Here is a 13787-nt window from a genome sequence, read left to right on the forward strand (position 1 = left end):
ATGCCTTTTAAAAATAAAAGGCGGGTTTTTTCTGATGATAATAATGGCGAACATGTATTGAGCACCCATTGTGTATCAGGGATCATATGTACCAGGGACCTGTATTAACTCATTTCATCCTCAGAACCACCTAAGAGGTGGTTCTTCCCTCTTGGGAGGGAAGAGAGCATCCTCAGGCCACAGGGATACCGATACCTTCAATGTCCACGATCAAAGGCAGAACTCGGAAATCGCTAGCCCTCAGAACAAAACTGACCCATCAGTGTGTTTAACTTGGCCGATATGTAATAATGGATTCCATTTAAAAATCCTACATTTTACATCCAAGTCCAAATTTCCAGCTTGTCATAAAAATTCACAAGACCCCCTACACTCCTATGTCACAGCATTGGTAGGCACTGAACACCCACTGCCCCGTTGAACAGGCCCGCCCTCTTTGTTGGTCAGAGGCCCCACCCTGGGCACTGAGACTCCTTGATGACAGCTCTTGCGCTGTTGTTTCTCTAATAGGACAGTGACGCAGTAGAAGGTTTTGTATACCCATGTTGCTCTGGAAAGTGGAACAATGAAAGAACTGAGAAGGTTGTATGTTTCAAGAAGGAGCGCTCATCATCCTTTGTGTAGGATGTCCTGCTTTCCTCCTGTGCTGACCTCCTGGCTCTTGTAGGGGGCTACGTTTGCTACCCCAGAGCCAGAGGAAGACATCTGGAAAGAGAAAGGCGGTGTTATAAGAGCTTTAAAAAATGTGTCGGCCTAGGGTCAAAAGGGTCAAGATGGGGAAAAGAGGAGAGAGGGAGATTAGGAGCCTCCTACCAGCCACACAGCCTGGCAAACCCGACATATGTGGCAGGTGCCGCGGCTTCCCCAGGTGCCGATGGTGCCTCCAATGAGATGGATGAGTCTGGAGGTGACGGAGTTCTCCGATCAGCATGGTAGTCCAGGCCCAGCCTAGCTGGAAGGACACTTCTGTGTGGTGGGAGGGAGGGGACTCAGGGAGCATAATAAAATAGGAAAAACTCGGACTTTAGAACCAAACAGACCTGGTTTCAGAGCCTGACTTTGATACTTAACACCTGAGTCACCTTGAGGGAGGTTTGGAACCTCAGTTTTCTCATCTGTCAGATGGAGACTGGTTGGCTGTTTAACTAAATATGCATTGGAGGCAGCAGGCTTCACTTTAGGTGCAATAGATCAGGAGTGAGCAGAACAGGTAAGGCCCCTGCTCTCATGGTGCTTGCAATATGAGTGCAAGCAAACAGACAATAAGCAGGTGATTATTTAATTATCTGGTGGTGATAACTGTGGATTGGTTGTTTATGCCTTGGCTCATTTCCAGAAAAGGTTGGAGACAGTAATATCTCAGGACGTGTGACAATTGAATGAGATAATTATATGCAAAGCGCTTACCCCAGTGCCTGAATATAGTCGTTCATTTCACAAATTCTTAAAGAGCCCCTGTTCTGCGTGAGGCCCTGTCCCAGCCGGAGGACTGATGGGAACACACACGGGGTTCACATCTATAGCGGGATTGGGAAAACTAGTGCCCTCTGGCCTTTGTTGTCAGCTTCCTTGATAGACATCACTGAAGGAGAGGCTGAGGGCATCTCCACAGGGGAGACAGGTCGGTCGTGTAGCAGGAAGAGAAAGGATTCATCATAACAAGCCTTGGGTGCAAGTCCCCCTGTGCTACTTATGGCTGCGTGGCCGTGGAGCGACGCCCTCCCCTCCAGAGCCTGAGGCCCCTTGTCCACAGCACTGCCGGGTGAATCGAGGTCCGGGGTGGACCCGGGGATTGCCTTTGCCCCCTGAGGCCGGAACTGACGCCCTTTCTTTGGTTTCTCGGGCTCCAGACCACTCGGCCCTGAGTGCGGCGAGGACCCTGTTCGTGGATGTGGAGGAGCGCCAGCCGGAGGCCATGGACGTTAAGGAGAGGAAGCCGTACCGCTCGCTGACCCGGCGCCGCGACGCCGAGCGCCGCTACACCAGCTCGTCCGCAGACAGCGAGGAGGGCAAGGCTCCGCAGAAATCCTACAGCTCCAGCGAGACCCTCAAGGCCTACGACCAGGACGCCCGCCTCGCCTACGGCAGCCGCGTCAAGGACATGGTGCCGCAGGAGGCCGAGGAGTTCTGCCGCGCAGGTGAGGGCGGCCGGGGCGGGGCTTGAGGCGCGCCTGCGCACTGGTGTACCTCCCCTCCCCCCGGGCGTGGGCGCGCTTGAGCAGCGACTGGAGCCCAGCGGGGTGGAGGGCGCCCGTCCGCACCAACACTCCGCGAGTTTGGCACCTAGACCTGGTCAGAGCCTGCCCTGTAGTTCATTCTTAGTTCATTCGTTTTCATGCTCACCCCCGTCGTGGGCGTAATGAGGTGGTTAGGAGCTGAGTTCTGACCACCACCGGCTCGCCTCTAAGCCTCCCCTGGTAGACGGCCATGAGTACTCGCTACTGCACTGAATTGTCCTGAGGACTAATGAGATGACGCGTTGCGAGGTAAGTGCGATGACGCCATGCCTCCTCCACTAGGCCTGGATCCACGGGAAAGCTGACCTGTTAACAAGGCTGCCTCTCCTGCTTTAAAGACGAGGGGTCTGGGCTTCCCTGGTGGCGCAGTGGTTGAGAGTCCGCCTGCCGATGCAGGGGACGCGGGTCCGTGCCCCGGTCCGGGAAGATCCCACGTGCCGCGGAGCGGCTGGGCCCGTGAGCCATGGCCGCTGAGCCTGCCGGACGGGAGAGGCCACAACAGTGAGAGGCCCGCGTACCGCAAAAAAAAAAAAAAAAAAAAAAAGACGAGGGGTCTTCAGCTCTTTCCCATTTGTGGTTAACAGCTCGAACTCTGACATCAGACCGACCTGATTTGAATTCTGGCTCTGCCATTTTTACTGCCCTCAGTGTCTTCACCTGGGCGGTGGGATCACAGCCATGCCTCCTAATTGCAAGGTGGTGGGGAGGATTGATGAGGACTGAAAATACAGCATTTGACCCTTGCACAGAGCAAGTGCTTCAGAAATGCTGCCGGCTACTGATTGTTCTCTCTGGGTCTCAGTGAGGGGAGGGGACACATGGTGAGCCCTGCCAGGCCCAGGTTGGCCTGGATGCCATCCTAGCACGGGAGGCTCCAAAGGGAACCCCTCTTATCTTCATAAATAACAAATGAGAAGCATTCTCAGCTCATAGGCAGCAGGCATGGGCACTGCAGCTTACAAAGTTTTCTCTCTCCCGTTACCTCCCTGGAGCCTCAAAAATCCTGTGAGGGTAGCAGAGTTCTCTCCTCCCACCTTCCCTCTCCCTTTATCCATCCTCCAGAGTGCTACCAGAGTGTGTCTGTCTGATTATTTAACTACCTTTCGGTGAGCACTTACTCTGTGGCAGGCTGGACACGGAGCTGACTAGGACCCTGGGAGGCACAGGGGTTCCTGGTTAAGAGCGATGCACATGACTGGGAGAGGAGGCCGTCTCTGGGGGTTCCCCTCCTGCCTCACTGGCAGTTCCTTCTTCCTTCCTTTGCAGGCGTGTCCTCTTCAGTCCTGACCCTGGTTGCGGGATCCTTCAAAGCACGGGCATCTACCTCTTCTCTCTTCTTACTCCGCTCTTCCCGGTTACTCTCATCCGCAAACCTCTGAGCTCCCACCCTGATACCCCGCCCTCTGCCTCTGTGCTCCCAGCACACTCTCCGTGGATCCCCCCACTTGGGGCTTTAGCCCTTCATCATGGCCTGGGCTGTGTGTCCCCCGCTTGACTGTGAGCTCTGTGAGGTCAGGCACCACGCCCTGCTCGTTGCTGTACATCAGTACCCGACGGCAGCTTGGATTGGGTTAGATGTGGTGCTGCCTGGTTGTAAGTCCATTTCCTAGATCGGCGGTTTAACTGGAATATGATCCTTAGCGCCTTCGTCTGCCGGTCTTCCTCATCCCCCAGTACACTCGTGGAATGTTAAAAATATGGAAGAAGCTGTCCCTGAGTAAACACTGAGTAATGTGGAGGCTGTGTTTCCCATGGAAGTCAGTATCCCCTTTGTCCCTCAAACACTGATCCCTGAGTGAACTCCCCACACCCAGGTCTTCCCGGCCTCTGTCGTGGGCACAGCCAGGCTTTCCCGGGGCCTCGAGAGACCTGTCAGCGGCCCAGCCTCGGCTGTGCGTTTGGCTCCCTGGGTTACCGCAGAGGCTGCTGGTTCCTGTCACAGCCCACCTGGCGTGAGGAAACAGAAGGCAGAGCCGACCTCCTTGTGCAAGGCCCACTTTTCTCAGCCGGTCACCATCTTCTTCACTTTCCTGCTCCAGGCTTTCCTGAGCCGTCTGGAAAGGAACATCTGGTCCCAGGGAACCATTGGCATTTCATGGACCAGGCTTCTGCCCTGCTCAGGAGCCCCCCTTGCTGGCAGGCCCTCCCTGGGCTGGAAGAGGAGAGCTGAAGCTCTCCGTCCAATTTAGCAGACACGTACTGAGCCCGCACTGGGTACCGGGTTGCCTTCTAGGCGCAGGGAATAGGAATGAACGGGACACAGTCCCTGCCCCCGTGGAGGCATCTCGAGCAGAGGACCCAGGCTCTTACGCAGTTCTGCTCTGCGGCATGACCAGGGCCGAGGAGTCTCAGAGGCAGCTCGGAGGAAGAAGCAGGGACTCCCACACAGGGTGTAGGATGAGGGGAGGCTTCTCAGATGAGGGGCCATTTGTATTGGGCCCTCCATAAAGGAGTGGAGGGTTCGGGCTGGTGGAGAGGGTGCAGAGGAAAGGCCTGGGTATCGAACATCACAGTGAGCTCAAAGGACAAGAGTGAGTCCTGGGGTAGGGGCCGGGCTTCTGGTGGGGAGATGCCGCCCCTCACGCCCTGATCCCGCTCCCCTGCCTTCCCTCCTAGGCACCAACTTCACCCTGCGTGAGCTGGGCCTGGGGGAGGTGACGCCCCCGCACGGGACCCTGTACCGGACAGACATCGGCCTCCCCCACTGTGGCTACTCCATGGGGGCCAGCTCCGAGGCCGACCTGGAGACCGACCCTGTGCTGTCCCCCGAGCACCCCGTGCAGCTGTGGGGCCGCAGCACACGGTCGGGGCGCAGCTCCTGCCTGTCCAGCCGGGCCAACTCCAACCTCACGCTCACCGACACGGAGCACGAGAACGCGGAGACCGGTGAGTGGCCCGCTTGGCCTGTGCCGGGCGCCTGGGTTATGGGGCCGGGGGTTTTAATCACAGTGTTGATCTTCTGCTCCATCCCTTGGGGCTCCGGTGAAGTCGGTGGAAAATTGCTTTGCTGTCCGTCGTCAAAAGGCAGAGCCTCTCGTAGGGTCGCGTGAAACCCCCGCCTGTGGGTGACAGGCCAGAGACGGGTTTCCGCACTTTCATTCCAGATGAGAGGGGTGCTGAAGGGGCAGGGTTACTGCTTACAAGGTGCCTGTGCGGGTGGGAGCAGATGGGCCAGAGGCTTCCACTCGGAAGCCCATCCCCTGCAGCTCATCCTCTCTGGCGGTCACCGTGCCTGGTCCTGGTGGAACTCTGCTCACGCAGCCTCCAGCCTCCAGGTGCCCAACCACCCTGGGCACCCGCCACGCGTGCTGCCCCACTCCAGGGTCTTACGCTGATCAGAGGATAGCTTTCACACGAAAACTGTCACGCTGGAGTAACTTAAAACGCGTGTTTTTACCCCAGCTTTCTCATGATCTCATCTGCAGATTGGAGGAAGTGCTGTCTCTGGACTCTTCCACTCTCATCTCTGTAGCTCTCTTCCAAGGCCGGAGAGATGCTGTGGGAGAAAAAGAGGACAAGTTATTCACACATCTCCTTTTTTGTGGGGAAGGAAAGGGAGCCATGTTTCAGGATGTTCCTCTTCACTCTCGGACCTTGCTGGCAGATCTCTGAGGGACCCTGAGATAGATGCAGCCCTGCAGTGGGCCACCCGCTGAGGGAATTGCCCTTTCTGTGGCACCTTGTGCCCACAGTCTCTGGGCAACTTGTGCCCACAGTCTCTGGGCAGCTTGTGGATGAGGCCCACGTGAAGGTCCTGCTGGAGTCCGGCAGCAAAGACTTAGGGAGGGTGGCAGAGACCAGGACAGCCCCTCTGCCCTGGAGAGGGCTTTGTTTCCCAGAGGTCCAGTGAGGGGGTCTGCTGGCCCTGCCACACCAGAGGTGGGAAGGGGGACGTGGGGATGGCAATCTGAACGAGAACTGGAAGAATCAAGCCGGGTACCAGTGCCCTCTACTGGTTTCCAGCTCTAAGTGCAGGATCCTTTGATTCCTCCCCAGGATGTGGGGGGGATTGGAGAAGTGGTTTGAGGGTGGCGGGGGGCGTGTGTGGAGACACCAGGTCAGAGGTGAAGGCTTAGGGGGGTTATTCTCTGGAAAGGACGCTCCAGTGGGTCATGGCACAACACAATCCCAGACTTGGGATCAGGCAGGAGACTAGGTAAGGTCGGGGTCAGGTGGAGAAATCCATCTCCTACAAAAGTCAGGTGCAGCAGAATGGCAACTATTTGTTCCACCACTGCTGCTAGAGAACTTGGAGTTTTTCCTAGGGACGCACCTGTTTGAGAGGTAGAGCAACAGCAGGTCCCAAATACCAGCTTGGCAGTGTCACCCTCCCCTGATACTCCACCAGCCCTGGGAGGGGGTCAATGACCTCAGCATCTGAAGGGGTTCCCCTCTGTGCAGTGGGGAGCCATCCACACTCCCTCATCCACCTTCCCACCTCCTAGGCCCAAGCCCAGCCAGCAGCCCCCTTCTCTCCTCTGCACTACACGCTGAATTTGATGTGCGAGGCCTGTGCAGAGAAAATGGTGTCTAAGTGGGAGGCAGGAAGCCTCAGTGCCATCACTGACCTAGGGTGTAGCATTGGATAAGTTAGATCCTTTCTCTAGACCTCAGTTTCCTCATCTGTAAAATAAGTAGTTTTAATGAAATCAGCATTTCTTGTATTCTGAGAATGTTAATAGTTCTTAGATTGAAGAGGGGTGGAGGGGAGTGCTCTGTGGTCAAATAATGTAGGAAACACTGAGTTAAAGGAACTTAAACCAGTTTCCTTACTGCAGGACTTCTCAGAGCCTTTAATACATAATATGCATGCTAATGGAGATATTAGCAAGGAGGGTTATATGCAGCATCCCCCAAATTGATCTGAGAGTAAAAAACCCTTTATTCTCAGAGCATGCGACAGGACCAGTGTTCCAGTGAACACTTCTGGAGAATAAGTGAGCTGAATTACCTGTAGGCCCTTCTAGATCTAGGATTCCGTGATTCGAAGTCCTTACATTAAGGTGAAGGTGCACAAGAGGAACATGATAGTAATAACAACAATACTAGTTAATACCTGCTACTGATTATTAGACCCCCATGCCCAGTGCTAAGTGCTTAGCTGTATGACCTCATTTACTCCCTCTACAACACCTTGAGATAGGTTTTATTACCCTCACTGTACCGGATAAGGAATCTGTAGCCCAGAGAGGTTAAGAAACCTGTGTAGGTCACATAGCTAGCAAGACGAGATCTGAACTCAGACCTGTATGATTCTAAAACCTTTACCCTTGTGGCCCTAATCATAGTGGATTTCCTCTGCAGCAAAGTACTTGGGTTGTTTGTTCGTTTGAAGACTTCTTGCCATGGTGACAAATGATCATTTTTCCATAAAATCATGACAGAGTGAGGCACACACCACCCACTTTATTGTATATTCCCTGAGAGCTGAATTACAGCTGAATTAAGCCTCTGTTGTGTGATAACGACATAATGGGCGAGCCTGAACAGCTTCAGGCTCTGATAACAGGGGCAGGGAGATGGTTGCCTGCTTCCCTGGCCGTACCACCCTCTCCTTCCAATCATGCATTTCGGCATGGGGCCAGAGCGCTCTAAGTCTCACTGTGCTCGCGGAAGATGGGCAGGCAAAGGAGGTGGGCAGGTGGATCTAACAAAGAGCTCCTCCCTGGCCGCCTCGTCCCTTCCAGGCCTGGACTTCCAAACTCAGACATCCTGCACCTGTCCACTTGCTTCAGGCTGCAAAATTATATTAGTGGCTTTGCTATACTGGAGTCTAATGACAGTACCTCATCCTGGCAGTGAAGGAGCCATAGGGATGGCTCCCAGCTTTGTTGTCAACCAGAACTTACAGCTGAGGACTGGGGCCCAGAGGTGAAGGGCGTGCGGCGGCCGTGTACCTAGCTGAGCTGGAGCCAGGCTCTATGCAGAAGTCTCCGTTCTTTCCCGGCTTCCCCCTCTTCTTCCTGCCCCTTCCGCTCTCACATCTTTCTCCACTGCCCTCGTCTCTTGGTCTCGCATTCATCCCCCTGAGCCCAGTTCTCTCTTTTATCTGTGATGAGAACTCCGATCTTACCATCAGAACAGGGCTTAACTCCACTGGACATATCAGCCAACACATCACATTACGGCCAGTTTCAGGAGCAGGGGGAGGCCATGCTGAGGACCTATCGTGTCAAGCTGCTGCACAAGGGCCATTGCCTTCAACCCTTATGACAGCACCGTGGCACCCCCATTTCCCAGATGGGAAAACTGAGGCTCCCAAAAGGTCAACTGACTTGCCAGAGATTGTACAGCAGTCATTCAGCAAGTCGGCAAAGCTTGGATTTGAACTCAGGTCTCTCTGATGCTATAGTTTGAGCCCTCTGCCCACCTCTTTTGGAATCAGCAGCTGAGGACACCAAAGCATGACCCCCGGCAACTTCCAGCCACAGGAACATCGACTCTGCCTCCACATCCGGCCTTGCATTAGTCAATAGTAGTTGTCAACAGTATTGATAGCGGTGGAGGCTTTTGCTGAGGTCATGGTGACGCTGCATGCTGCTGCCATCAATAATAACTTTTTATGGGTCCATTAAAGCCAATTTCTGCCCCCGAAGGTTAATGTCAGCAGCTTTTATGTCGCTGCTTAATATCCAAAATAAATACAGAATTGACGGGGTAATGTAAACACAAATCTTCCCCCTCAGGGGCGTCAGGCGGAGCCGGCCCCCAGGCCTCTCCTACTGAGCAGAGCCACAGCAAGCAGGAGCTGGCATCATGCCGGGCACACGCTTGGCATCCTCTAAGTGTTTTTTAGAAAGCAGAGGTTGCAGTGTGAGCTCCATTTCCAACCACGAGGTCAGGTGGACACAGTGTCTGTTTTGTAGATTCCTTCTGTGATTTGTTCTGTAGCTATGCTGAGCTCCTTCAGTGGACCAGGCATCGTTCTCGAATCAAGAATCTAGATGAATAGCAGGGGAGGTGGAGCTATGACAGCCTTGCAGCCCTATCTGTGGTGGAGGTTTAGCAGGCAGTGTGGCAGGGTGGAAAGAGCTGGTTCCAGATCTAGTGAGGAGACTTGCTCTCAAATCCTGGACCATGTCCCAGTTCTGAAACCTTGAGCAAGTCACCTCACCTGTCTATGCCACAGTTTCCTCATTTCTAAAACAGTGTGCCAGCGATTACCCAGGGCTGGGAGAAGGGAAATGGGGAGTTCGTGTTTAATGGGTACGAAGTATCAGTTTGGGATGATGGAAAAGTTCTGGAGATGGATAGCGGTGATGATTGCACCACAACGTGAACGTACTTAATGCCGTTGAATTGTGCGCTTAAAAACGGTTAAAAGGCTTTTAGCTATTAATATTGTTTAAAGAGCTGTGGGACGACAGTAGAAGGAGCCATTCGTTTTGCCCTGAGGGTACAAAGGCTCATCCCTTCGTTCCACTCACACTGTGCACCAGAGTTTGAAGTCCAGCCGAGTAGGATTGCACTGAGCGTGAGGGATCTGAGAGAAGCTTTCCCAGTAGAGGCAGGTTGCTGGAGCCAAGGTTTGGAGGCATAAAGAGGTGTGGTGGGTCTGGGGAATAGTGAGCATTTGCTCCCGAGCTCTAATCCCAGAGGCAAATTGAGAAATTCACTTAGAAAAGAAACAAGGAAACAAGCACAGTTACACCAAATTATCAAGCAGCCTGGGTGTCAAAAGGGAGATTACTGGGTAACCTAATTAGGCAGCCAGACTGTTTATTGAGAGTCTGTAGATTAGGTGAGCATCCTGAAGCCCAGTGAGAAAGAAGCTCATTACCAATTTAACTCCATTTATCCTCTACCCTCCCTGGCCCCATGCTCACCAGATTTAGTTTTTAAAATCTGTAAGAAAAGCTCTCATTAATTCCCTAAGCGGCCAGAGTACTGTAGCTACTCAGCCACTGGACACGAGTCTCCCTTCTCTAGGACAGGAAGCTGGGTTCGTTCCGCTGGGGTAGGGAGTCTACCCCTATATTTGACTACCCTTCTGCGCCACAAGCAGGCTCACACTCCCTCCCATACTGCAGAAGTACCTGATGTTTCCAGGGAGTTAGAGTCTCTTACTGGACAGAGTTATCCACATAATGAGGACTGTAAGCCCCCAAGTTCCAGAAAGGATTGAGGAGGGCCTAGCACAGTCAGAGCATCTGAGAATCTGGGAGCTAGAAGGAACCTTAGAGACAACAAACGCATGGATTCTTAACCTTTCCCCATTTTCCTAGACTAGTTTCTTAGTCAAGAAAACTATGACTTAGAGAGCTTAGGTGACTTGCTAACAGTGGCACAGCTGGTAAGTGGCAGAGCCAGGGTTTGAATCCAGATCTGCCTCACTCCACTGCCTGTTATCTTTCTTGACCACTGCACTCTGCAGTTTGTTCTGTTTTATAGAAACATGTTTTCATTAGCTCAATGCTAATAAAATATACACAACCTGAGAGCTGATTCTTGCTGTATCCGGAAGGTAAACTTCTTTGTCACTGTTAGAAACTGCCGGAAGAGAAATTGAATCCGTAACCTGTTAGAGCTACTCAGGACCCTAGAGATTATACCAGGTCACTCTCTAATTGTGACATGCTGGAGAAAAGACATTTAAAGTAGACATTGTAGAGGTTTAAGGGAAGAAGTCCAACCAGTAGGTTTCTGAGAAGGTTTTATGGAAGAAGTGCTGGTCCCTGGGCTTTGAGGGACGGGAGGGATTCTACCAGGTAAGGAGGGGGAAGAAAGGGCATTCTCTGTGGACGAAGGCATGGAGGAGGACAAATGTCAGGTGTGTCCCGTGAGGCTGGAACATCGGGTGTGACTGGGGATATGGGGGCAGAGAGTGCTGGGAGGGAAAGTTGGAGAGTTAGGCAGATCCTCTGTCATTTAGCAGCTGTTTGTTGAGCACCTACTGTTATAGGTATTGGGGTTCCAGCCTGATCCAGACAGACAAAACTACCCACTCATCAGTGGGGAGACTGATCAACAAGCTTAAAAACTACACTATATAGGATGTTTCAAGATGTTAAGTGTTACAGGAGAGGGGATAGGGAATGCCAGGGTGGGACCGGGGGTGCAGCCAGAGGAGGCTTCACTGAGAAGATGACATGTGAGGTAGGCGAGGGAGCTGGCGGCGAGGAAATCCGGAGGCAAAGCCATCCCGGCAGAGGGAAGGGCGGGTTCAAGGGCCTTGGGGCAGGAGGGTGTCTGCATTGTTCCAAAACATCAGGGAGGCCAGTGTGGCTGCAGTGGGGAGATCAGAGAGGGCACGTGGGGTAGGGCCCACGTGCAGGCCATGGCAGGGAGAATCACAGGAGGCTCTGGGCTGGGGGCTGGGGACTGACGGGGTCTGACTGATACTTGGACAGGGTCATTCTGGAAGCAGCAGTTTTGAACTCCAGCGGGCTGTGTCTGAGTAGGAGGCTACTGCAGTAATTCAGGAAAGGGGGTGGGCGCTCAGGCCAGGACCAGTGCGTGGAGATGGTGAGGATGGGGTCTGTACCTGGGGAGGGGAACCAGCTGCCCTTCCCTGCTCCACCCCAGGGCCTCGTGAGCAGTGAGGAAGACTACAGTATTCTTAGGTTCTGTGACCAAAATGGGGTCCCAGGTACTCTAAGGGGAGGGGGCTCACACCTGATCCTTCTCCTGGCCTCACAGCTCCTTCAGCCCAGCTGCAGAGTCCTTTAGCGTTGGCCTGTCCCATGCCGCTCCCCGCTGTCTCTCTCAAAGCTCATGGCCTTGGTCATGAACCACACCCCTTGTCCCTTCCTCACACCATACTCCCTCCATCCAGCTGCTGATCATCTGGATCTCTGACCTTGTTGCCCGACTCCCGCTCCCAGCCTTGTCATGCTGCCCCCAGGAGACTCTTGGTCCCATCTCTTTCGTTATCATCTTGGCTTCTCTGTGTCCGTAATTCCAGCCTTTCCTTCTGCTCAGCTGCCTCAGACTGCCTTGGTGAAGTCTGACCTGGGGCCTCCTCTCCATAGCACCACCTCTGCTGGAATTGCTGTGATCTGGGAGCTGGTATCTGACAGCCGCTAATATTGTTGTTCTTGTGAGTTCCTTGTAAGAAGACTTTAAATACATCCCAAATCCGCTCCCCACTGGTGCGCACTGCAGCACTCCCTGGTGGGCAGTACGTGCTAATACAAGCGCACCCTCCTGAACTGGGAGGAGGGAAAAACAGGCCCGGAAAGCTACGCTAAATTAAGATAGATTGCGCTTGTGAAACTAGGTTAGGACCCGCTGTGTGTGCTGAGAGGTACAGTGGTCTAGAGCTTTGCTTTTAATTTGAGCCAACATGACTTTCAGTTCCAGTGGAAGCAGTGATGTGCACAATGACAAACTTCCTACCAAAAGACATTTGCAAGGCATTATTTCCTCTTGTAAGCTCAGCTTTGTCCAGGGAGAGTGGCTCTTGGCCGGTTTCAACTTCATATAATCCAGGATGACTTCAGGGAGGAAAGAGAGTAACCGATGGTGAGGAAGGAGCTTCCTGCCCACAGGAGCCTAGTTCCAGTGCTGGGGTGTGTGGAATCCAGGGATGAATCTGGTTTCAGTGTTAGGCTCTATCACCAGACCCAGTGTGACCTTGAGCAAGTTACTTGTCCTCTCTGGACGTCAGTTTCCCCCTGAGCCAAATGGGATCATTGGACTCTCAGGCAGCAAGATAACTGGGAACAGCATGGGCTTGGAGTCACACTCAGAATCCCAGCTCAGCCACTCAGGAATTGGGTGATGTTGTGCGAATGACTGCATCTCACTGAGCCTCAGTTTCTTCATCTGCAACATGGGAATGAACACATGCCTACCTCCTAAAGCTGTAAGGAGCACAAAAGGCAAGTGTGCACATGAGAGATACAGGGCTTCCTTTTCCCAGCTGTGGGCCGTAACTGATCCTGAGATCAGTGCTGTGTTTCAGCACCATCATTTAAAATAACGGGAATAAATGGATGAGAGAGGAGCAGAACAGAATAGAGTACATCAAACATAGTGAAGTCAGTGTTATTTTGTGAATTTTTATTTAGCTGTACTTTACACACAGCACCTGTACTGGGTCGCCACTTACAATGTATTTCTTACTATTCAATTCAGTTAAAAATAATAATAAGTTTAAAAAATGGTACTTGGCACATAGCAGGACCTGATGAATGTTAATTCCTTTCCTTCAAGGACCCCTCAGCTTGAAGATTCCATGATTCATGCTGTCATAGTCTTGTCTAAAAACTATTGGCGTAGTATTTCTAGGGCCCCCTTATGGAGAATGAATGCATTTCTGGGCAGGGCCTCATGATTCAGTTAAAAGAAGCTGGGCAGGCTTCCCTGGTGGCGCAGTGGTTGAGAGTCCGCCTGCCAATGCAGGGGACGTGGGTTCGTGCCCCGGTCGGGGAAGATCCCACATGCCGCGGAGCGGCTGGGCCCGTGAGCCATGACCACTGAGCCTGCGCGTCCGGAGCCTGTGCTCCGCTACGGGAGAGGCCACAATAGTAAGAGGCCTGCGTACTGCAAAAAAAAAAAACAAAAAGAAGCTGGGCTCCGGGATCAGATGGACTTGCCAAAGGTCAC

The 13787-nt window shown here is 53.0% G+C and overlaps 1 protein-coding gene across 1 annotated transcript in view; it reads left to right on the top strand.

The window, feature by feature from the left end:
• The first annotated feature begins 1900 nt into the window (after positions 1–1900).
• TENM4 (teneurin transmembrane protein 4) overlaps positions 1901–13787 on the top strand; it is a 385173-nt gene continuing 373286 nt past the window's right edge. Inside the window, exons 1-2 of the mRNA XM_060017248.1 lie at positions 1901–2138; positions 4854–5123. Of these exons, the coding sequence (XP_059873231.1) occupies positions 1916–2138; positions 4854–5123 (493 nt within the window). The 5' untranslated portion in view covers positions 1901–1915. The remainder of the gene's footprint in view (positions 2139–4853; positions 5124–13787) is intronic.

Source organism: Delphinus delphis, chromosome 8, assembly GCF_949987515.2.
Source record: "Delphinus delphis chromosome 8, mDelDel1.2, whole genome shotgun sequence".
Classification (NCBI taxonomy): Eukaryota; Metazoa; Chordata; class Mammalia; order Artiodactyla; family Delphinidae; genus Delphinus; species Delphinus delphis.